The following is a 25675-nucleotide window of genomic DNA, read 5'->3' on the forward strand; positions in this document are numbered from 1 at the left end:
CAGCAGCTCCACGTTCAAGGACTTGGAGGGGAACAGTCTGAAGGACAGTGGCCATGAGGAGAGTGACCAGACAGACAGCGAGCATGATGTGCAGCGGGGCCTCTACTGCGACACGGCCGTCAACGATGTGCTGAACACCAGCGTCCCCTCCATGGGCTCCCAGGGCCCTGAGCAAGGTGAGCCACTGCTGCACCCTGAGTGGTGCCCACTGCCCCCCGCATGCCCCATCTGCTGGCTCTGGTGCTGCCCAGGTGGGTGTGCAGTGAGGATGCTCAGTGCTCACTGGGGATAATGCTGTATGTCGTCAGAGCGCTGCGTTGATATAAATTAATCTTCACGCCACGCCTGTCAGGTAAGTGAGCAGTTGGGGTTATCCTCTACTCACAGGCAGAAAACCCAAGGCCCTGAGTGTCTGCCTGACAGCGAGTGGGTGTTGGGATTAGGGCTGGTCCCTGCCCGCGCTCCCCTCCGGAGCACCGATGGTGTGTGTGTGCCCTTCCCGGCACTCCTGGCCCAGCTCCGGAGCTCCTACGCAGGCCCTGTCCAGGCAACTTGTCTCAAAGGTCAGCAGAGCATGTAGGCAATTAGTCAGGCATCCCACGAGGGATTAGCTCAGGCCACTGGGCGAGGGTTTGAGTCTTCTCTCCTGCACAGGTGGCAGGTTTCAGCTCTTACCGTCCCCACGTGCAGGGATGAAGCCCTGCTCTGGAATCAGACCGGTATTAGCTAGAGGAAGGAAGTCAGAGGAGTTCAGCTGAGCCCAAGTGTCGTTTGTACTTGGGCATGAATGTCGCTTTTAATGTCTGAGGGATGCAAACATCCTATGCAAACATCCTGTCTTTTTCAATTAAGGAGCCTGAGTGTGGCTTGGTGCTCCGGCGCAGGGGAGCCTCGGGGCACTTGGCTATATCTTGAGATAAGCTGTAGCTGAGGCTCAACTGGAAGCCCCACTGCTAAAAGACTTAAGGATATGAAAACAAAATGTTGTGATTATGAACTGGTCTTCAGCTGTTTAATTCAATTCATGGTAAACATCATTAAAAGCCTTTGTTTTGCTGTCATAAAAGAGTCAAACGGGGGAGAGAGAGTTCTTGCCATCTGCGCCTCCAAGTGTGGGATTTTTCTGGAGAGAATCTGATCGCTGTATTAATTCTCGATAGAGTCTGTTAAATGGCCGTAGTTAACCCTGTAAGACTCCACGAGGAGGGGAACACAGAGGTCACCTACACATTCCACGCTGCCAGCCACACTAATTGGAGAGGGATGGCATCCGCAGAGATAATGTATTTCCAGACAACCCTACTGTGGCCAAAGATGAAAAAAATTAAACATTTATATAACTGTACAGTGGCAGTTTAATTCTCCGCGGACCAGCACCGTGTCAGAGAATGCAGGCTGATAGCTATCATTTATTATTCTTCCATTACAAAGAAATGCTTTTTCATTTCGATCAGGAGAGGGTTTCCTAAGATGCATTTGTAGTAAGGGATGACTGCAGGAGCAAAAATGTTCATAATTGATTCCCATCCTGGTGAATGGTCTGAGCAACATCTGTTAATTTTTTGTCACATTTCTTCAGCAAAAAACCCAATCTCAATGGACTGAAGATAGGGTTTTACAGGGATTACATTCCTGATAAGTCTGCGTGCTGGCTCTGATAACAATGCAAATAAGTTAAAGAGGCTGAGCTGGAGGCAGAGCTCATCGGAGGAGTCAGATGGGAGTAAATATGGCTCAGTCCACTGTAGCATGAACTTCTCACTGCATGTACAATACACCCCAAAAATCAGGAGTATTTCCAGAAGGTGACTTCTGAAAGCAACCTGTCTGTCTCCTGGTCCTGCTGTGGCCAAGGGGGTTGGTGCTCCTGAGTCTGGTTTATTTCTGGGAGGAAAGCAGCATGCCAGTGCTGCGGTGCCATCCAGCTGCACCTGCAGGCAGGTGTGCCACAATCAGCTCTCTTGTCCTGCAGGGCCCCCACTGTCTCATGTGGAAGAGCTTGGGGTAAACCTGTAAGGTTATCGGGGTGTTGGTAGAGCAAGGAGAGGAGCAGCACAGGTGGGGAAGTTAGTGGTTACTGTCACAGAAGCTGGATAAAAGGTTAAAGAGAGTGTTGCCTGAGCTGGTTTGTGAAACAGGTACTGCAGAAAGTAATCAGGAAAATCAAAATGCTGAGGTGATAGTGATAACAGCAGTTCCCACATGATTAAAGTGATCATTTTGGCTTGGTAATTTTTAGCGGATTTTGGGGCAGAGTGGCAGGGTGGGGGGGAAACACAAGAAATTCAGTGACAAGGTGTGCAGGACTGTTGGCTGACTACTGCTCCAAACACACAGTCCTTGTCTGAAGAGCAGCCTGGCAGCTCATGTACCTATGCTTTGCTTTTGCTTGTTGTCCCTGCCCAAACTGCCTCTCATGTAATCCAGAGAAATGGGGTGGGGGACTTGTTGTCAGAGTTTGCTTGTTGATGGTAATGATCTCCTGTCTGGGAGCCTGGCGTGGTTCTCCCATGGCCAGTCTCTGCTGGTCTTGGACCTCAGCTGGTGACACCACGAGTCCTTCACGAGTGGCCAGCTCTCAGACTTTATCCCAATAATTTGTGAGTCTTCACCTGCTCAGTGGGTAACCCAGGATCTGCCAAGGCAGACTCTGGTTGGCAAAAATCCTGGTAGCTGGGTAGCAGAGAATGATCCCTCTGTGGTGGCTCAGGGTGGTCATTGTGGACCTGTCTGGCCAGTCTTTGCCTACTGAGATGCTAGATTTCCTGCAGAGGGAGGTAGGCTTGGATGGGTCCAAGCTCCTTTGGCTTCTTAAACCAGTGTGTGAGCTGGCACCAGTGCTGAGTACTTGGGTGTGGAAGCCCCAGGGAGCTGCTGGTGTTTCGCTTTCCTGGTGCCACTCTTGGGTGGGAATGACACCAGCTGCCAGTCCTGCTGGCAGGAGCCCTTTCTCCTCCTTTGGAAATGACCTAGATTTCTAGAAAAATGGCAAACCATAGCATGGGGAGTGTTGAGCTTTAGTGGGTAGCAGCAGGTCATCAGAAATACTGCCTGGAGCTCAGCCACATTGCGTATTTTGGGAGCAGGACTTCTGCCCAGTCCCTCTTTACCTCAGGATCTTAATTATTGATTATAAATTCGTCTGATGAAAAGATGGCTTTAATTGCTCTAATATGTACCCAATTTGGAGTTCATTATCGCCCAGGATTGTTTTCCTTCCCTTGCTAATTGACACCAAATGGGATGCAGAGGAAGGCGGGCACTGGTGCCGTTCCACTTTCCGCGATTGCCTGGCTGCCGTTTAATTGTTTGTTTATCTGTGGAGGTGTAAAGCGCTGCTGGAAGTTTATCTGTACTCTCTTCCTAACGACGTCCTCAGCTGAACTTCCAAACGGATTTGTTTGAGAGAGGGGTGTTCTCAGCGGCTCTTGGATCTCAGCGATGTTTTGGGATGGCTGGAGCAGTCTGCTGGAGGATGGGGGTAAATCCTGGGGTCCTCTTCGTGTCTTGGCCTATTTCACTGCAAGATGTGGTGGATTTTCTCCATATCCTGTGACTCGAAGTCCAGCACTGGAGGAAACCCTGCTTTCCAGGAGGAGCTGAAGCGTGTGGTGCTGCGGGGCAGGGACCCACCGGCACATGGCCCCTGTGGACGCTGTGGGGGATGGAGACATTGCGGGTTCGAAGCTCCTGACACCTGTTCCTCCCAGCAACACGGGGAGATCTCAGCGTGAAATGTTTCCCAACACTGCAGACTGTGGTGGTGGTTTTCCCGGGAAATGGCAGCACGGACCAGATGTTTCACAGGGTAATTGAAAATTCCATTTTATCAGAAAGCGTTTGCTGTCAAAAAGTTTTATCTTTACTTCAACAAAGAGGTTGATTAGATCCCTCAGGACCTGAATTAGCATCTTTGAGGCTAGGTACTCTGTTTTGTGATTCAGGTAGTTATTCCTCCCTTGGTTTTGCTCATACTGGTGCTTTTTTCTTTAAATCCCTTTGCCCTTTTCCAAACATAGTGTTTGTGCAGGATTGGCTTGTTTTCTTTGTGTGGATGTGCACCAGCACCTAGATTTGCTTAAATGTATTCTACTGCCTTTTTCACCTTGCCTTGAGCGAGAGCCATTCTCGTACTCTGTAAGTCATAGGAGCTCTTTCCAGCATAGAAATCAGAAAGGCAGTATTTCAAATATAAGTTTTTAATGTTAGAAGCAACAGATTTCACACTTACCTTAATTCCCAGTGCTGGCCAGTATTTTAACCATCAATTGTAGAAAGAAAATCATTGGTCCAATGAAGCAGTGATTCGCTGTTTAAGATAAAAATAAAAATAGAAAATACAAAAATAATAAGCACACACTAATCATAAAAATGGCAGTGTTAGAAATAGTCACCACAGCCATAAAATAGTGAAAAAGCTTTAAAATCAAAATGAGAGGGTTTTAAGCAATGTCAGTAATGGATCTCTACAGAGAATTGCTTCTAAAAGCATCACTTTCACTTTTCTGGTGCCAGATCAGCAGTAAAGGTTCACGTGAAATGTCATCTGGAAAGACCTGATCCCGCATACATTTCCACATCTGTGTAACTTTGCTCACAGGGGAGATTTAACTGTGTCTGAGTCCCATAAACTCCAGCAAGATGAAGGGTTCTTTGAATAGAAATGGGTTATATTTAAATAGTTATGTTAAGTCTTCTTTATACTATCACACAGTATAGAAATAAGATTTGGATGTAAAGGAGAAATGGGCCCATGATATTCACTGGAACTTCTCTCGCTGGTTGCATTCCAAATTATTCAGATGTATCATCATTTAGGGGATCAGGTTTTACCTAGAGTATTCCAATTGGTTCTTATGCTCATCTCCATAGTATCTGGGTGTATTTCAGTTGTGAATTGAGAACATGACTAATGGTATTAACTGGAGGCAAACACAGGTATTAGAAACTGTTGATGTTTTTAAGCTGATTTCCAGCAGTCGTTCTATCTACAACCCCCTTTCACTCTGCAGAAAAGCCTTTCTGTAGAGCTGCAGGTACCTGAAGACCTAAGTGACAAGTTCTAGGGCTTTGGAGGCTGCGTTTCTCTGGAAGTTTCTACAAATTAATAAAAGTGCCTACTTTCTTGTATTCATATATGCAGCACAAGACATAAAGTATAGCATTCATACGTGAGTGACAGCACATCCCTTAAGATGGATAAATGCTGTAAGCTTTCTTTATAGGGCAGTGTCAATTACTACAGCTCCTCTGATTTCTGTATTATTGCACAGCTCTCTGGTAAAGCAGCCACAGTGAGCTCAGTGTGCTCCTGCAGTGGCCAGCATGGAGGGAGCAATCAGCTTCTCATGGTACTTTGAAAGCCCAGAGAAGGATTTTTCTGATGAGTGGGTAAGCTGGTCTTTGGGCAGAGGAGTTGATTGTCTTGTGATTCCCACACTTCTAAATGATTGCATGTTGAGCTCTGCCTGGAGGTTACTGATGCTTTTGTCCATGTTCTCTCCATCCTCCCCAAGCTCCTGCTGACGTTGCCGAACTGGGATTGTGGAGGGGAGTAATATCTTTTGTTAGACTGTAACTGGGAAAAAGTCTGTCCTGCTCAGTCTAATGAGCCTCTCTTCAGATGACCCTTATCATTGCCAGGAGCGTGATGATCCCTTATCATCCTTATAAGGATGACCCTTATCATTGCCAGGAGCGTGATGATCAGCTCCTTCTTCAGAGGGTGATGTGGACAGGCAGAGCCGGGCAGAGGGACAGGCGGCCCTGCCTTTGGGCTCAGCTCCCTTCAGCTCCACGCCACGTCAGTGCAGAGCAGGGCAGTGGTCACTCCAGAAGGTGTCATAACCCATGCGTGGACGTGCTGGTTGGCACGGACAGATCCCTCGTGCTGCTCTCCCTCAGTTTCTCAGTAACATTGAACACAGCTTGGAGAAGTCCTTGCTGGGAGGTGATGGGGGGCAGGGGTGACACTGAAGTCATCTCTGTAGCAGTAAGTGAAGCCAATCCCTCTTTGCAACAGCAGAACGAAATAACAAACAGATGTGCAACCTCCTTTGTTTGCATAAGAAGCATTATCCTATATCCCACATTCCTGGCACCCTTCCTTCCGTTTTCAAGTTCCTTCAAAGATAGCTCTCTCAGAGACTTCATCACTGAAGTTACTCCATTCAGGGTCACGGGAGTTATAACCTTTAGATCCTCAAGTTTTTTCCCCCTAAGCACAGAGAAAACTCACCAGATGTGAACATTTTGGCAACTTGGAGAGGAAAATTAAAACTTGAATCCATGCCTCGTTGTGTAGGTTTGTAATGGATGAATGATCAGCCCAGAAATTTGGAGAGTTTCTACTGTTTTATTGTACTTTTTAATGAGATTTTGTCAAATTCAGTCACTGCTTAGCCATATTTTTGCTGGGTGACTGGAGAGCAATTTATAGGAGATATGAAGAAGAGGTATTTCTGATTAGAGAATTTTAGCTTCTATTTGTGCTTGGTTTAGTTAACTGTTCCTAAACTCCAGCCCAAGCAGAACCTTTGCAGAGAAGATCTTTGTCTCAGGCTTCAGCTGAGGGATGGGGCGGTTCTAACCCTGGCTCTTCCAAAGCAACCTTTTCCAAAACCACTACCCAATACTTGGATTTCAAGATATTTTAAGATAAATAAACAGTTCAGTCAAGCTTGCGGCTTCCTTTTGCCTTATAAACAAGTCAAAAAAAGGCTCACATGGCCTCTTTTTCCCCTTTGCCAGTAACTTCTAAGGAAACCTTTAACACTTTCCTTCTCACAGCAGTTAAGACTGGCAAAGTGGTCAAGGTAATGGCCATCAGATTTTACAGTAGGGAAGGTATATGAATAAAACCAAACCTTCTGCTAACGCAGCGAGCCAGCACTTCCCAATCTCCTCCTGTAATCAATCTACATCGTTAATGACTCTGAAAACAGACTGAACTGCTGGGGCTGGCACCGGGAAACTTGCATTACAAACTAACCATCTCTTATTAACCTTTCGGTGTTCCCTTCACAACACTGATTAGAACCAAATAAAACTAGTGTTTGTGAAACTCTTAAGTTAAAATATAATTTTCAGAGAAAATATGGGAAACTCCAGAGCTCCTGTTTGCTTGGCCTTTCTTTTTAATTATGATGGAGGATGGCTGTTACTTGTTTAACAGAGGCTTGCATGATTAATGCTGCAATGTTACTGTAATTAAAACAGCAAAAAAAGGTGTGATTGGGGCCCATATAATTTACAGACATCTCGGCATTCTGGTGGCAGAGCTGCTCTAAGTGTTGCAAAGAGGAATCATAAAAATTTATTCTAATTAAAATTGCCAGATTGACTAAACAACAGGTGACTTACATAACTTGAGCGACTTGCGCTTGGGGTGCGAAATCATCTGAAATCAGTGAATTATACAAAGCTGCCTATTATTCTGCTAAATGGGAAAGTGTGTGCTTACCATGGCAACCCGCATCAATTTTGCAGCCGCTGGAAAATACAGGGCCCTTTATTAAAGGAATAATCACCACAAGCAGCGCGGTGACCCCCGGCTCCGCGGGTGCAGGCGCACGGCGGGCTCGGGGCGGCCTCCTGGGCAGGGTGGGTGCCACAGGTGGGAGCCTGCTGTGGCACCAGGACACGTGCCCGGCAGCCTGTGGCGTTCTGGTGTGGACCAGCATCTCCAGAGGGGCTCCGCAAGTCAGGTGCCTGTTGTTTTTCCCTCCAAAACGTGGTGCAGTTACGCTGATATGTGCAATAATGACAAATCGTTTGGACCTCTGTTAATTAGGCTGCATGCTGCAGAGAGCTGTAGGGCTGTGTCTCCTCTGGGTGCAGGGGAAGGAGCCCACCCATCTCTGAAATATGGTGATATGGGTGAGTGTCTGAACTGCTCCAGTTCCTGCAGGAAGCTGCTGAAGGGAGACACACCACTGGGTTTGTATGTAGGTTGTTTTACTAAATGATCTATGTAATAATATATAAGTCAAAACTCTGTAATAATTGGCACCAAACAGCAAAGAGAACTCTCAGCTTTTATCTGTCTTGAGGGAAGTGCTGCCACTCAAAACTCGTGAGTGCTATATTTTATTTCTCATACAGCATATATGAATGTAAGAGTAGATATTTTTAAATGGGTCACAGAATTATTAAGAAGTTTGGCAGCCTTTCCTCCTGGTGCTCACAGGTACGCAGGGAGCGGGTGGGCTGGGGAGCAGGAGCGTGGGCTGGGCTGGGCTCTGGCTGGGTGTGTGTTGCCTTTGTGCAGTCGTTTTCCCTTCCATCCTGCATTTAACCCCTGTGTCTGTTTGGAAAATAAGTTCTTTATAGCAAGTGTATTATACATCTGTGTTAGTCACGATGTGTATAATCAGAGTACACATAATATGGCCCCTGTTTTTGCTGAGTATCTGTAATGGTAGTGATCAGCCTCCCCACTCTCAGCATTAGCTCTCCTAGTGTTTTTATTTTTCAGCAGAAACCCCTTTTTGTTCCATTTTCTTTATTGCATTTTCACCCTTTTTCAAGTGTGAAGAACGACTTGGTTTGTAACCAGCTTCATTAGCTACCAGCACGTTGTGTTTCATTACCAACATCCACAGCTGGCTGGGGGTGCTGGCACATGGCAGCTGGTGGCAGGAGGTCACTGCTGTGTCACCTCACCTTCGGGCAGTGACAGTCACACCTGGGGCAGGGCAGTGGAGGCAGGTCGAGATGGGTCGGGCTCAAGGTCTGGGTGTCATAAACAGGGGGACATCTGGGTATGTGGAATGTCTGGCTGGAGTGAAACCAGAGCTGTATCCCAAAGAAATCCTGGGTTAGCATTAGTCCCTGCAGGAAAAGGAGTAAATTGAACCACAGAGAAAAAAAAAAGAAAAGAAAAAAAGAGATGAAAAACCCCCTCTCTGAATTGAAGCAATAGGAAATGAAAATTGCTGAGATACACTGTCATGTGGGTAGTGGTGCTACCAACCTTGTGCTGCAGTAATTACCTCTATGCATGCAATTTGTGCTCGGCTACGACTGATTTCCCACATCATCCGGTGCCCAGGCTATATTCAATCAGTCCCAGCTGGAGAAAACTATCTTGGATCATTTGGTGAGATTTCACCACAGATGCTACCTTGCATCCGGGGGAAGCGCCGCGGAGCCGCCCTGGCACACAGCTGGAGGTGTGGGGACGGTCACGGGAGGGTCCCTCCCGCCAGGGACACGGGCTGCCACATCCTGTGGGTGCTGGGGACCTGCAGCTGGTGGGGGTGAAAGGCGAGGAGCTTCTGGCACTTCCTAGGGAGAAGACTTGGCTCTGCTGGGTACGTGCTGGAGAGAGAGCAGGTTTTGTGGCTGTTCCTGCTCTGTTTTATGTGAAAAATGAAAGAGTGAAGAGCGTCGGTTGGAAATTCTTGTGAGAAGCCAAGGGAGGTGGGTGTCCTCATCTCTTGCAAACCAATATAGGTCGAGCTCTTGATTTCTTCTGACTGCTTTGGAAGTGTCGGCTTCACTAAAGAGATGAGGCAGAGGAGGAGCTGGTGCGAGTTCAGCACACGGCGCTGCCTCGTCTGCTCGGGCACGATCCCAGTCAGCTGCTTCAGTAGGCGAAGGGCTCCCGAGCCAGGCGAGGAGCCCCTGGGTTTGCCCTGGGAGAGGAACTTTCTCAACTCAACTACCTGCGATCCTGAATTAGGCACAGCTTGGTGAGAAGTTATAAAGGGGCAGCTCTTGTGTGGGAAGAGGAATTTGGCTAGAAACCTGAAGTTATAACTGTGCATAGTAGTAATTCAGGAACAGTCAGAGGGAGAGTGTTTTTTGGGAACAGCAGCTGCATTATTGGAGGGTATAAATACATTTGATGAGGGTCTGGCACACTCAGGTGTGTCCTGGAAGGTTACTGTGTATATACTGGACTTTGATTTGTTTTTTGCTCTCTGTGTTTACCAGTCCGTCACCTTCATAATCACAGAAGGGTTTGTGTTGGAAGGGACATTAAGGATCATCTACTTCCAATGCCCCTGATGGGGCAGGGACACCTTCCACTATCCCAGATTTCTCAGAGCCCCATCCAGCCTGGCCTTGAACACTTCCAGGAGTGAGGCACCCTCAGCTTCTCTGGGCAACCTGTGCCAGTGTCTCACCCCCCTCACAGTACAGAATTAATTCCTGATGTCTTATCTCAACCTGTGAGTCTAAAGCAATTCCCCCCTGCCCTATGAATCCATGCCTTTGTCAAAAGTCCCTTCTGGCTCTCGTGCAGCCCCTTTATTTGTTATTTGTGCCACTGACACTGCTGCTCACCAGCACATTTCAGTGGGAGCCGTGTGTTCTGGATGTCCCGCCGTGTGTCCTGTGGCAGGCTCCCAGGGAGCCACCCCTGGAGCCCAGGGATGCCGAGTGCCTCGCAGCTCTCCCCGGGTGACTTGCACGTCCCGCATCTGTTCTGACAGGCAGTGCTTTTTTGGTCCCTCAGATGCATTGATTTACAGACCTTTCCTGTGCAGTACAGCTTTTCTCGATGACAGGCCATGAAGCACATGATAACTCAGCAGCCTAAATTATTCAGGCAAATTGAATGTGTTTGGCTTGTTCCAAACTTTTGTTTCCTTTCAGTGCTGTCAGGAGCACAGGTAGCCCTGATGCTTGTATTGCAACTCCTTCAAGTGCCAAGGAGACACAAACAGCTCAGGTATAACCCATGTTTTACCTCGTTTGTCACTTACTTCCACCTTGTTGTGCTTTTTCTGGGCACTTCTGTGCCTGCTAAAAGTGTTTATCTTGCACCTATGGATTGCTCCCCTCCGGTATGCTGCTGGGTTCTGGGAATTCTCTTCATCATGTGGTGGAAAAGCCCCTGTAAAATCCAAAGAAAATTCTGTGTCTGTTCCACCGTTTAGTGGAAGTATATTCACTCATGCAAATATTTTGAACCACTAGTCATCACTGTAGGATCCAGAAACCTCACCTTAATGAAGACAAGTAATTAAAATTAACAATTCTACCTGCAATTCCCTCATTGCCTGACCTCTCCTTTGTCAGTCTTCCTCCATTGTTTCGAGGTGGATATGTGAAATTAATTCACTGTAAAAATCCACACAATCCCTTCTTTGGGCAGCCTTGCCTTGCAGGGACCACCAAGCTATGGCAAGCAGATGGAGAGGAGAGGCCTTGTCAGTGCAAACATGTCCCCTGGCTTTCTGGAGACTGTTCCGGAGCTTCTGGGTATAGCTGAACAGATTGGCTTTCACCCTCCAAACATGTGTCTGGAGATTTAGGACCTCACTCAAAGCCTTTTGAATCCAGCAGGATTCTTTCAGCTGCGACCATTGGGCTTGAAATAGGACCTGAGAGAGATGGCATCCTCGGGGGACGTGCTCTGAACCTTACTTGAGGCATTGGTCATCTAAGCCTGTGTTCAGAAGTGACTGAGGGAAGAGGAGATCTCTGCTGCTGAGCATCTCCCTAATTCAGTGAACAAGACAGAGCCTTGGGAGATGGAGGTTTGCCTTGGAAAATTCCAGCTGCAAATGAGATGCATGATTTTAGGAATTAGAATAATTACCCCCTGGAACAGGTTCCCAAGGGATGTGATATATTCTGTATCACTTAGAGTCTTTAAATCACATTTGCATGTTTTTCGGAAAAGCATGCCTAGTCACTCAAAGTGAAGGGCTGTGCTTGAGAAGCGCAGCGTGACAGGGCTGAGCTTCCCCTGCTTTGCAAGGGAGCAGGGCAGCGAGTCACCGTGGTCCTGCATGGATTAAGCTCTGCAGATCCCTGGAGCAGTGGGTTCTGGCACATCCTCAGGAAGAGCTCATGACTGTCCCCTTAGCTGTGCAGGAATGTGCAGAACTGAGCAAGTAACGCTGGGGATGATTCAGGAGTGAACTCCCCCAGCCAAAATCTGCCTTCTCCTTCCAAACACACGCAGTCCCTTCCTCTGAATCAGATGTCCCCAGGCACTGAGCAATCCTGGCTGTATCAGTGTTTCCAGGACCTTCCCTCCCACCACTCCCTGAGTGATGAGAATATTTTTGAAGATCTCATTTCCTGCTCTTTCCCTTTCATCTCTCAAAACAGCAAGTAAATGAACAGCCTTTTAGTTTTTAGTTACTGCTCTGCACCCAGTGAGCTATCAGAGGCTGTTGACAATGACTTTTCTCTTTTCTGTGCTCCTGCCTGCAGGATTTGGGGAGATAATTCATTTGGTCCTGGTGCTTTGTCAACTTTCAGCAGTTGTAATTGCCTAATGATCAGTGCTGATGCTGTTGTTAAGCCTGTTAAAACTTTGTCCTGCTGAACAGCCAGACTGTGCGTGTCTCATCATGTTGTGCCTGCTGTGCTGACTGGGGCTGCCTTTGATGCTCCCACCCTGGCCCCGTCTTTGGTTGATGCTTCCCACCCACCTCAGGCGCTGCTGAGGCGATGGATGGATGCAGCAGGGTGCTATCCACGCTGGGGAACTGCACCTGGAGTTACAAATAGCTGAAGAATAATCCCACAGAGAGCCAGATGCTTTCCAGGATGAATCCCCTCTTGCCTGTGCCAGCCCCAAGGAGCCTGGAGCTGGTTGGTGAAGGTGGTCTGGTGTCTGTGCCCTGGTGGGGTGGGTGGGAGCAGCTCTCTGGAGGAGGCTGTCACTGGTAGAGCACTGCTGTTTAGCAACCTGCTGCCATTTCTGCTTTTCCATCTCTCAGGTGCCTTTTCTACCCTCATTATAATTTTTTAGGGCTCTAATTGGCCACATTTTGTGCTATCGCCTTTTTTGCTGTTCATCCGAGGTGCCCAACTGGCTGGTGCCTCTCTCGAAGCCCCCGTCTCTCATCCTTGCCTCTTCCAAGCCTGGCTCTTAATGGCACACACTGAACATTAGTGCATTACCATCCCTTTTCCAAGAACAGTCTCCATCCACTCTTCTCTCGTCCCCCAGTGCCTCATCCAATTTAATTAATTATACTTAGTATATTACGCATCCTGTCAAAGTTTTTCCTTTCCGAGGTTTAATGGTTTTTTAATTCTAATGCATGCTGCATGTGTAAGTGTTTTAGCAATGAGGCGAGCGTGCAGTGGCAGAGAGGCAGCATTACATCCGTGTGCCGCAGACAGCCGGGGTGGATCCCTGTAGAGAGGCTCCAGTGGAATTGCTGCAGGACCGTGCTGCCTGCCTTCCCTCTGCATCCCCCGTCTCGTGCTCAGGGAAAATCAGGCTGATTCCATTGCAGAGGGGCACGTTTGGGTTGAACCCACTCGCTTGTGGTGCATCTCTGTGGAACAGGAGCCCGGCCGGCGGCTCAGCCCCAGCACCGGCTGCGTCCTCTCTGCGGCTGCAGCCCCGTGCTGAACTCCAGTGTAATGAACTTGACTCTTCTCATGCTAACTCTATGTGAAAGCACCAATTACATCAGTCATTTCAGCCTTGCTTTACCCCTTTGAAGAAGGGCGGTGTTGAGGATGCGGTGGGGACTAGAGTAATCAGGTAATGCCGGCTGGGGCTGGTACCTATTGCTCTTTATTTCCCAGTGACACTTAAAAGGTTTGGTCAGGAAGGTGGTTCAGGAGGAATGACTTTGTGGGGTCTTGTACTGACTAGCTTTGGGTATTTCCAGATAAAACCTGCTCAGACTAAGAGGGTTGTGGGTTGGTGGTTGTTTTTTTCTTGCCTGTCAGTGTCGCAAAGTGCCTAGGTTTTGAAAATCCAGCTGGGCTCTGTCTGTCTCTCACACCATCACTGGGAGTAACGATGCTGTGGTGCAATTTAGCTGACAGCGCCATGTACCAGGGCCAGGAGCCAACACAATCCAGCCTGACCTCGGGGCAGTGCTGCAGGAATGTGCCTCGGGAAACCAGAAATCCTTGGAGTCTGCGCCGGCAGAGGCTGGGGCAGAGCCTGCTGTGCTCCAGCAGCGCTGGAGCAGCCCGTCCTGGGGAGCAGGGGCCTTCCACCTCTGCACTGGAGCTGCAGTAAGGGATGTGTGAGAGGATCCCAGTGTGCTGTGCAGCCCCTCGTGCAGGACTCAGAACCACTGCCCAGGTGCCCATGGGTTGGCAGCAACTTGGCCGGGAGGGCTGGAGCTGTGGAGCCGACTGCTTTCCTTGCAGTGCCTGTGCATGAAAATACTTTTATTTTCCATTCTTCTTGTTCAGCCATCTCCCTGTGGGGTTGTTAACAACCCCAGACATACTGCAGGACTCGTTGACCCCATGGTTGTGGGGCCAACAGAACGGGATGGGGTGGGACAGGATGGGACCCCAACTGGATTGCTGGAATTGTGCTTGTCTGTGACTCACAGGTAATGTGGTTTCCCCAAGCTTATAATGAGGTTTTAGATTTAACTATTGACCTTATAGTAATTTTATGTGCATGTTTATCTGCCCTCTGGATTAATGAAGGTTAATCTAATTGTCAGAACAAAGTTTCATCTAATTAAATGGACCAGATTCCCAGACTTTGGCAATTCTGTCATCTCTTCTGTTGGCCCGGGGGCCAGTGTAACCTACAGCTGGCATTTCCCTGGCATTGCCATTATCCCTCGTTGGTGTGGAGCTGGAGCCTGCTTTGAGCCCTCACTGTAGCTCCGTGGCCATGCAGAGAGAGCAGGAGTGTCCCTGTGAGTCATGGTGCTGTGTCAGGCACTCCTGGGTGCTAGACAATGTAGAGCAGCTTTTGCAGACCTGTCCCTGTGGCTGTCCCAGATCCCTGTGGGATTTTCTGATGCGCCCACTGCCCTAGGCAAACATCTCATTGTGGTACATCCCTGTACTTCAGAGTAAAGGTCCACCAGCATGGAAAAACCCCCGTGTTCATCTGAAAAAGACTTAAAGTAGCGCACCAGGGAGGGGATAATGCTGAGTTCCAGGGTGGAGGCATGAGAGGTCAATGTCATGATGAGAGATGGCCAGCAACCAACATTTCGGTTTCTTAAGAAAAGGCGAAAAATTCCCTAGCTCTCTCTTGACAATGGGGAACGCCCCATCGTGCTGGGAAGCCTTCCAGCTCCCTCCACTCTTCAGAGCTGCACACTTTTAGAAAGTACAAAGAGCTTCTCATAATGTTTTGCCTTGTGGGTACGTCTATGATTAATTCCGTGCAAGCATTACTGGTGCAATAACAATACTGGAGGTCCTAAAACTGAAAGAGGAAACACATTTGGCTCGTACTTCATACACAATCACTTACACTTAAGCTATTGATAGTTGATTGGGATCTGTAGACTGCTGGGCTGGTGCCACTGGGTTTCTGAGCGCGTTCAATGGCTGGAACAGACAGCAAGGCTGTAGGTTTTGGCAAGCTGTAGGTCTCATTAGTCAGGCTGACTGTATCTGACACGAGAGATTCCCATCCACCAAGATGAAGCTCACTTCCCTAGGCTTTGGCTGACGTCCCAACAATATTTACATGAAGGACAACAGAGGATCAGTGTTAGATTAAGGCTGTGAGTTTCCAGTAGGCAGACAGTTAAATATTCTATTGAAATACTCTTTTGATTATTTAGATAATAATGAAGTTTGTGCATGTCCTTGAGAAATCCGGGGAAAGGCAGTTGTTTTATGCTAAGCATGCAAAGATGTGTTTAATCTTGATAATAGGAGTAAATTATGTATCAGCGTTTATAACCTCAGCTCCTTTATTTCTCACTTGTTGTGTGGAGCCACCAGAAACCTCGCAGGGAAGGGGCAGCCGTGCTGGGCGGGTGGCAGGAGGAGGGGGCAGGCAGCATCCCTGCAGCACCCTGGCCTTTGCATCCCTGTGGGAAGAGGGTCAGGATGGGTTGTTCTGTTTTGTCCTGGCTGAGGGAGGTGCTGGTTAAGTAAGACATTAACCATGAGCCCCCCCGAGGAGAGGGCAGGGATGCTGCTCCAACAGGCGCTGGGCCAGGAGCTGGCCCAGTACAGACATCCAGGAATTGCTTCTTATCTCCCCCAACTGTAATTTCTGTTCGGTTGGATTTTTATCAGAATCACTGAGTTGCCATTTTCTGACCGATGCCTAATTTTGAATAGGACAGAGTAGTAATTCGATTTATTGCTGCCATTGGAATGCGGCTGCCTGGCTGGTCCCGCGTTACCCTGACAGCATATGTGAATTTGCTTCATCTGTGACAATAGCAGAGAACAGCAACCTTTGGATTAATTTGTTTTAGCGACTAAAGTCCCATTAAACGGAAGGCAGCTGGTGTCAGAAGCATAAACGGAGACAAAGTTTTGCTCCCAATTGTGGGAAATGTGTTTAAACAGACTAGAAATGTTTCCATCTCTGCAGGGTATAATATACTCAAATGGTTGCATTAACATGAAAAAAGTATAAGAAAGAGTGTATTTAGGACAATCCCTCTGTATCCAGTGCTAATGAAATTGAATTCCAGTAATGAAGTCGAGGGTTGTATTCTGCACCGTGCAGGCGGTGCAGGAGCTGCCATCAGCATTAACGGGAGCGGTGCTGAGCAGTTGTGGAGCCGTGGTGGCTCGAGATGGAGGAGGTCCATCAGAGCCCAGAGTGCTCTCCTCTCGCAGGGCTGGATCCTGCATCCCAGATCAGTTAGGATGCTAATGAGCCCTGGGTGGAGGGAGGCATGAGTAGTGGAGTTTCGGAGGTGAAATCCCCGCCGCTCAGGGGCCAGCACGAGCTCCACGGACCACTTAAGAAAAGGATTAATTGGAGTTTAAATGGTGTGTTCTGCTGGCCTTCTGTAATGGAATTAATTTTTCCTTGTGAATGAAGTGGGGATTGGCCTGCGGTCCTGGATAAAGGGGAGCAGCCAGCATTAAATTGCATTCCAGCCCATAATACCTTCTGGGTCTGACTCTGCTGTAGTGCATGGCATACCCACACACCAGCTCCTCCTCCTTCTGGTGATCACCCTCCTTCCCATAGCCTGCTTCTCATCCCAAAGGCATCAGCATCCCCAGAGGAAATCCTTCACATCAAGTCTGTCCTTCCCCTCTGGCGTGCAGCACCCAGGCACCCAGCTCTGTCTGTCCTCAGTCCTCTTTGATAAAACAGGGACAGTTCTGCAGAAGAGAGGGAGTTATTAATGGCAATACAGAGCAGGGGAAGAGGTGAATGGGCCAGCTCTTGGCTGGTGTAAATCCATGGGAGTCCTCAGCATTTCCTGGGAGCTGTCTGTGTCTGCAGCAGCTGGGAACGAGCCCCCTTGCACACCTTCACTGACCATTCCAGAAGAACTACCCATGAGCTGCATGCAGCCATGGGTCCTTATCAGCAATTGCCCAATAAATTAATCTAAATCACAGCCCTCATTCCATTAAAATAATTCCAGTGCTTTGTCCAAGCACTGTTGACCTTCTGTGTTGGGACAGACAATCCAGGATTAAAAATACAGCATTTTTAGCTTGCATAAATCCCGAGTAATGGTGAAAGAGAGGAAAAGAAGGGCTTCTTGTTGCGGTAAAGAGCATTTGTCACTGTCCCTGGTTATTAGTATCCTCTGAGCATTGTGGAAGGGAAGCCACGCCAGGATTATATTGCTGCATTGACTGGAGATTTCTTATTAGGAAAGGCGAGGAAGGCTCTGTAAAGCCCATAGGTCAAAAATATAATACACTATTCCCCACCTCTTGTTTCCTGATATTATGCTATTAGAGGAGATAAGGAAGAGGTGCAGAGTCTTAATTTACAAGCAAATGATGAACCATGGTTGGGGACTGTTTGTATTTTGCTGGAGCTTATTATTTTATCCTGAGTGTAATGCGGTGGATCGCTGGCCCCGAGCCGGGAACAGCCACTCCTGTTGGGGTGGAGGGGGCGTGGGCTCCAGTGGTGTGCTGAGGGTGCTGGGTGCTGCACAGGGGCTGGGGGACCAGCCTTGCACCTTGTGCATCCACCTCTGAAAAAATGAAGGTGCTGGAGTTGAAAAGGAACCCTGAAGTAGCTGGAAGAGAAGTGTTAAATAATGCAGTTGCGCATTGTCCATGAAAGATGGCTAACCATGAGTAAACATCCACAACAGTGTTTGATCCCTTCGTGTTTACTATTTATTCATATTTATTATTCATAAATTCTGTCACAAATGTTGGGCCCGCACCCCAGTGAGACATTTGCATTTTATTTTAAGTTTGACTCCCCCCCAACCCCTCAGTTTCATGAACTGAGATTTAATGATTTGCTTTTGCACATTGCTCCTGTGCTGGCTCTCCCTGGTTCTCTTCTTGTTTCAGGAAGAGATTTCTAACATGGCAAAGTGATATTTGAATAGATTCCCCTAAGGCAATCAATTTACTTCTAATTTGTCTGGAACTAAGCTTTTCTTTGTTGCAATGAGAAAGGATTGAAACTGCTGTAAAATTTATTAGCTTCCAGGAAGATTTTGAAATGAATTTTTTAATGATCGTGCTGTTTGCTGTACCCAGGAGCAGTGTCATCGCGATTACAGTATAATCATACGGTTGCTGAAGAAACACCGAAATGTGGAGCTAGAGCCAGGCTCCTGCACTGGGGCACCTGTGGCACCGCCCAGGTGTGGGCACCGCGGCCGGCGCTGCCGCAGGGCTGGGGGCTTTGGGCTGGGGCCGCTCGGCACGGCGCTCGCCCGCCTGCGCGTGTCCCAGCAGGCTGGGATTCTTCCAGTCACTCTTTTTCTCCCCTTATTTTTCATTTTCAAGCAACTCCTCCGCTCCTCTTCTTTGCTCCCCATGTAATAGCACAAATGAGCTCTACTCACCTCGGCAAAGCTGCTCTGACATGGATTGGATTGAACTGAGCGGCTGTTTGGAAATGGAAACTCCAGGGACTATTGTCATCGCCCAAATTGCACCTTAGATTGTGTAACAGCACATGTCATCTGGCCATTTATCAGGAATATTACATTCCCAGGCACTTGCACCTTGCTACGATTTAACTTTGTCTCTTTGGCCAGCGCTGCAATTCCACTGGAGATAATTCAATTGCTCTCAGAGCTGAATGGGCACCTCACGCACCCGCTCCGTGGTGCTCTGCTGCAGGTGCGCACGTGTTGGGCAGGAGGCTGGAGGATTTGTGCAGCATGGACATGCCTTGATCCCTCCTTGTAATGAGGGAAGAGCCTGTGCTGTGTGGAGCTGGAGGGTCTTCAGCTCCAGTGCCCACCACGTGTCCTCTGCCAGCTCCTCCTGGGCTCTGGCTTTTGGGCATCCATCCTGTCTCCCTGCTCCTCTGACCAAGAGCTTGCACGGTGGGATTGGGAAGTGCTGAGGGTCTTGGCTAGGTGGAGGATTTTTCTCTCTCCCACCAGGTCCTCCTGCAGCTGCTGGTCCTTGGCTGCTGCTGCGTGGCTGGGACCCACAGCAGTTGCCTTCGTGCTGGTGTTCTGAGTTGCAAGTAGAGCTATGATTTGAAATGTGGAGCTTAACATGGATTTTGCTTTACTTGTTGAGGAACATACTTATTCCAGAGGTGGCTGTGGATTTTATGTTACTTCGTATTTGCTATGCGAGAGCTTATGTTTAGTAATGACATACTTTTTCCTGCCAAGTCTGACTTCAGGATAACTGCTCACCTCTTGATGAAAAGACTTCTGCCAGGACATTTTGTACCTGGGGAACATTTTAAAAAGTGACCCTGCCCTAAGGTGCTCTGAAACAAGGTTCTGGATTTGTGCTGGGTGAGGGCAGTCTGGCTGAAATACGGGTATTACTGCAGTGGGACCTGCACGTTGCTGGCACAGCAGCTCCCATGTAGGGCTCCTGCCCTCGGGCGAGATGCTCAGCATCTCTCTGGGCCACCTGGGTGCTACAGGGGTGTCCCCACAGCCGACTGGCAACAGGACTATCCCCTCAGTGTGTGCAGTCCTCAGCTCCTTAGGACGCCCGGCCCAGGTCACGCCCTGGGCCATGGTGGTCTCCATCCCAGGGCTGTGGTGTTCTTGGTTCCCAGGCCGTGGTGTTCCCTAGCCCCAGCCCATGCCAGCTGGCAGATCCTTGCCAGGCTGGTGCGTTGGGGCCCCTGGGGACTGCGTGTCAGGATAAGCTGCTCACTCCACGCTCACCCAGAGCAGTGCCAGAGCTTGGTGGCTCTCACCCCACTCTGCCCCTCCATTGTTTCCCACTTCCTTTGCCTCTCTCCTGGCTCGGTCAGGCAGCAGTTTCACTCCAGCCTGCTCAGCCCCCTGCCATGAGCACAGGGGTGGGGAGCTGCCTGTTTTGGCTGCCAGGCACTCACCATGTCATGTGTGTGTGGTAGTTATTAACTGGGCTTTGCTCCTTGCATCAAGAACATTTTATTAGTGCAGACAGTAATGGTTGTATTGACTAGGGCAGGTCTGGGGCTGTAAAAGAATTTCCTGTTGTCCTGTTTCTGATAGTTAAAGACAGAGCAGTACAGTAATGTGAATGTGTATGTGTATGACCGTCCTGGGTGCTGTCAAGGCTGGGTGAGTCAGACTGAGCTGCAAAGGGCAGCACCAGGAGCGTGCCTGGTGGCTCCCTGCCTGCCTCAGCTTGGGGCAGGAGGAGGATGCAGAGATCAGCCCTGGGATCAACCAGTGGAGGAGCCCAGACCCTGCTGTGCATGCCTTCTTTGCATCTGGGGTAGCAGGGGAATGGTGTTTCTGTGTATCCTTGTTTTTACGCCTTGCTTGTGGCGTAAAAATAGTATTTTATATCAGCTACAGGGCTAAGACAGTGATGGATGGGTGGGTAGCTGAAGGTCCCCATTCTGCCGTGGAGAAGAAGCTGCTGCATGGGGCTCTGTGCTGAGCCTTGTGTCTGCTGCCAGGTCAGGGCTGCTCTGGGCAGCCCAGACACATGTCCCCGAGAGCAGGGCGGTTTCTGGCTGCAGGACATGGTCTCAAAGCTGAGATGTGTGCTGAGCACAGAGGCAGAGTGACGGAATGTGCCGTGGAACTACCTGTTGTCTCAGGTCTATGGATGATGGTGACTTTTGCCCCTCTGCCTGTCAGCCTGGCCTCTTTGAGACTTGTTAACATTCCCTTCCTAATATAAAAGATTGAAACAGTATAATTTAATGTAATGCTTTTCGGCTTCTCTCCTCCCTGCATTTCAGCTGCTGCTGGTGCGAGTTCTAGACAAGCATCGTCGTGTCCAAAGCTGATCATCTCCCTGGCAGAGAGGCACCAGGCCAGTGCTCCTTAATGAACTGCTCTTAAAGCACAGGTCCCTTTCTAGGCTTTGAGGAGTATCCACTTGCGGTGACCAGCGAAGTCCTCCAATTGTTTTTAACTGTGACATGTGCCAGTTTGGAATAAATGGGTCAAGGCAAGACAAACCCGCCTGTGCTCCCCCTTGACTGAGGTTTGTCTTGGCTGTGGTGGTCGGTCCCATGGATTTGGGGCTGAGCCGTGGTGCTGGGCAGGGCAGGTGAGGAGCAGCAGCTGCCCTGTGCCTGTGCTGGACCAGCCAGCACAGCACGCTCCCAGATCCAGCCTTTCATGTTTGTGGAGATGCTGAAGTGATGTGTGCTCCAGCAATGCGCCCAAGGTCACACAGCACAATAAATCAGTGTCTCATCGGGGATGAGAATCCAAGATATTTCTGTAGCCCCTCTGGCCATTACCAAGTCCTCTGCTATCACAGCCAGACTACACAACTCTGTATGCCTGTAGCACCCTTTTGAAGTTAAGCTGTGGATAAATAGGGAGACAGCAACATTTTCTGGGCAATTCTCTTTTTTTTTTCCTTTCTGTTTTGCTCAAGTACTTGAAATTAACAGAATCAAAGTATAAGATCATGGGCTTTTAGAGCTCGTTGCAGGTTGTTCTGTGTGTAGGGCTCAGGGCATCCTTCTCTCAAGCTGCTGTAAAGGCAGCTGCCAAAACCCAGACTTCCTCCCCTCCACCCAGCCCTGTGCTCCACATCACTGGGTTGCTGCTCTGATGTAGAGAAAAAGCTGATATTTTACCCATATATTTTTCAATTAATTGGCTTTTTCTCTTAAAAAAAAAAAATCCTTTCTTGGTATGTTTTTTGTTTTTTTGATTTTTTTGGGGTTTTTTTTGAGGTCTGCCTTTTACTCGTTTATTCTGTGTAAGTGTTAAGCTGCTCATATTTTGGTGCATTGTGTTATGTGCTGAGAATTTTTATCAGCTGCCCTAGTGCTCGCATGTGGTGGAAATACCAATGTGTCTGAGGAGCGGAGGTTATGCACACAGATGTACAGAGCATCAAAATGAACGGTTTGCAGACGGACGGGAAGGAAACCCAGGCTGAGTCTGCACCTTTGCCGCCTTCGATCCATCAAACCGGCCCCGACCGAGCGTGGTCTCGTATGGGTAATGGCATTAGAGCTTTAATGCTGCTCCGAGCGTGTGCAGGTTATGGGAGGAAGGAGCCACGTCTTTGCGTGGGGAGAGGTTGTGCTTTATGAGGGCCAGCTGCAATTACAAGCTCTTATCAAATGAAGGAAAAGCTGAGACTGAAAAGCAGCCAGTATCCTGTGGTTTTCAGTGGGAGCCACGGTCGGATGCTCAGCAAAGGCTGGGGATGGTGAAATTGCTGAGTTTGATTTCCAGCTTTGCACTTGGCTGAGCCTGCCTGCTTCCCTGAGCCCCAGTGTGTCCGTCTGTGATGTGGGGGTAAAGCTGTTCAGTCCCCTGGGACTGACTGACAGTGCAGGAATCATGCAGGCCCCGGGCACAAGGGTTTGCACTTGCCTGGGAGCCCTTGGACTCAGTCATGGAGGGTCCTTGGAAAGGGTTAAACCACCCGTCCATATTTCAGCACTGTAAAGTGGTGTTGGGACAGCCCCAAGTCAAGTGAAGGGAACTTTATTGCTCCTGTATGAATAAAGCCCCAGCACTGGGAATGACACGTTTAATCTTCAGTGGAGTGGACAATCTTGGAGATTTATAAAGCCTCTGTTGTGTGAGAGGTCAGTGGGGATTAAGCAACAAGTTAAAACACACATACAGCAGAACCAAAAAGAACCTTCCCTCCTCCGCCTTTTCTTTCCTCCCTCTGTTCCTTTCCCCTCTCTGCAAAAAGTCAAGCTTAAATGTCACGTCAAACCAAGCTTAAAACATGGTGGCTTTTAACACTGGTCACTAAACCCAGGAACCACTGGCTCTGAGGGCTTGACACACGGACAGCCCTGTTGTGATGGATTTGCTGCCGTCTCTCCTTCCCCAGGCTTCTGTTGTGGTGGTGACAGGTGACACAGAACCTGTTGGAAATTAAAGTCCAGTCTGTAGAGCCTTAAAACCGATGGCTGTTTGAGGTACAGTCGCTGCTGTTTGGGGTAGGATCACCTCTGCTCGGGAGGGTGGCAAAGTGCAGCACCCGGCTCAGGGTGGTCTCCTCCAGCCCGGGCAGGCTGGCGGGTGTGGGCGCTCCCGGCCGGGCTCCCCCGTTCACCATCCTTGTGTTCTACCCCCACAGAGCAGAGCGAGGGGTTCCACTGCCGGGAGGAGTGCCGCATCCTGGGCCACTCGGACAGGTGCTGGATGCCCCGCGGCGCCGTGCCCAGCCGCGCCAAGTCCCCCGAGCACGGCAGGAACGTCATCGCCCTGTCCATCGAGGCCACGGCGGTGGACGCAGAGCCTTACGCAGACTGCAGCACAAAAAGGACCTTCGCCACCTTCGGCAAGGAGGGCAGCGAGCCCCCGGCCGAGGAGCGGCTCGCCAACCCCAAAGGCAAAAGAACGGTGGACTCGGCCGCCTGCAGCCCCAAGGTGAGCGGCGCCGTCCGCGAGGCCGGCAACGGCTGCGAGGCCGTCAGCCCCGTCACCTCGCCCCTGCACCTGAAGAGCCCCTTGTCCGGCAAGCCGGCGGTGCCGTACGGAGCCGGGCACTGCACCGGCAGCCGGGAACGGGAGCCCTTTGGGAACAGTGGCCCTTCCCGGCCCACGGAGGCAGAGCCCCGCGGGGCGGACAGCGAGAGCAGCGGGCAGGAGGGCAACCCGCTCCTGCAGGAACGCCGGGACAAGGACTCGCCCGGCGCCCGGAGACTAAAGGACATCGTCCTCTGAGCAGCACTCGGCGAGAGGAGGATGAGGATGAGGGACCGCACGACTCCCAGCGCAGATTGTTTTTATTGCTTACCAATGGTTCACAGATTGCTGTATTTAAAAGCTTTCCCTAAATGTATTGTTTATAAATGAAGCTATCGTTAGTGTGACAATCCCACGTGTCTCGACAGGCGGCAGGGGTGTGCAGCCGGAGCGGAGGAGCCGGTGTTTGCTTTTGCCGGGAGGCGGCGGGTGGCGGGGGCAGAGGCGAGACACCCCCCAGGCCTCAGGAGCGCTCGGTATTCCCTCCTCGGAATTTATATATTTTTATATCTCAAAACGAAGATAAATTTCCATTCCTGGAAAGAATTGAGTGGCAAATTCCTTATTCGGACATCTTTAGTAACCACCCCGGCGGTTTTGTAGTGTGGACAAAGTAGCGGCTGTTTCTTGTGTGGGACTGTTCAAAGCAACAGTCGGGTGAGTTTCAGTTCCAATTCACCCAGCACGAGGTTGTTTGTATTTTAAGGTGTTGGTGTTTTGCTATGGACACCCCTGCATTTATGAATCCTTTTGCTGTCACATACTTATCTGTACTATTATTGTATTTGATATTGCAAATTACTGTATGTCTAGTGATGGCAAAAGGCTTTCAGGCTTGAAAAAAAAAGAATAAAAAAAAAATAAATCACAATCATCTTACTTAAACTTTGGGGAACCTGCAGTTTGCAGCCCCGGTGGAGCAAGCGCTTCTTCCGGCCCCCACCATTGCCTGCAGCCTCCCCTGGCTCCTGCAGGAAAATGACAGGGCATTATGGGAAGACGTTTTTGGGGAAAATCCTGCCTGGATTGCAATTGTCGGATGCACTGTGCTGAACTTTTCCCCTCATCCGTTTCTTTTGCATAATTTCAAGGCAATGCATGGAAAGGTTTTTTTCCAGAAGTTGGTTATTTTGGTTTTTTTCCAGTTCCCAGATTTAGCTATCCCTCGCCTCCAGTCATTTCCAAGTCAAAGAGATGGAATTATTTTAAGAGATCTAAATTACCTTCTCAATTAGACACACACACACTTCCAAGTCAGCGTTTCCTGGTCGTGATTACGCCAAGAGTGTGTATGTATGTATGACATCATGGCATGGATTTTAGACTGTTCTGATTTCTTTCTATCCCTGCATCGTAAATAAGTATGGGATGAGCAATAGTGATGTTAATTTAGGGGCAGACAGGTGATATGTAACAACGCTACTAATTCAATTAATGTGCCTTCTTAATGGAGAAAAAATTAAAGCAATTCATTATTTTTTCTCATAATTAAGGACTTTTTTGTGTGGGTACAAATCTACTCATGTAAAATTGATTTGAAAATTGAGCTACTTTAATAGCCATTTTGTAGAAGGGAGAGAGGGAAGGGATTCCACAGCTCTCTGCTCTCTTGCAGTGATGATTCCTCAGTGAGGTATGAGTAAGGTAGGAGGATTTCAGTTAGTGCATTATTACTATTATTATTATTGCTATTATTATTAACCCTTCACTGAACAGATTTTTCCTACCCTCAATAATGTTTCCTAGAATTTAAAATTGATTATGGAAGGAAAAATATATAGCTCTTGCCAATGTTTGCTGTACCAGCAAGTTGAAATTAGTGGTTTCTAGAGAAAGAGTCTTTCTAGGCCTACATATCATGATAAAGTATTTGTTACTTGATTTATTTAAAAGAAAAACAACAAGAAAACAAGTTCCAGTCATTATTATCCTCAAAATAAAATTAAACTCCGGCCATTTATTTC

The 25675-nt window shown here is 48.8% G+C and overlaps 1 protein-coding gene across 2 annotated transcripts in view; it reads left to right on the forward strand.

Annotated features, from left to right (window-relative positions):
• PCDH19 (protocadherin 19) overlaps positions 1-25156 on the forward strand; it is a gene marked incomplete at its 5' end in the record, with an annotated part of 55215 nt that extends 30059 nt beyond the window's left edge. The window contains 2 exons of one of the 2 annotated variants that reach the window (XM_082289634.1): positions 4-176; positions 23320-25156. In XM_082289634.1, the coding sequence (XP_082145760.1) occupies positions 4-176; positions 23320-23909 (763 nt within the window). In that variant the 3' untranslated portion in view covers positions 23910-25156. The remainder of the gene's footprint in view (positions 1-3; positions 177-23319) is intronic. The other variant, XM_082289633.1, reaches the window with a different exon arrangement.
• Between the last annotated feature and the right edge of the window lie 519 nt (positions 25157-25675).

Source organism: Coloeus monedula (genome assembly GCF_965178545.1).
Source record: "Coloeus monedula genome assembly, chromosome: 12".
NCBI lineage: Eukaryota > Metazoa > Chordata > Aves > Passeriformes > Corvidae > Coloeus > Coloeus monedula.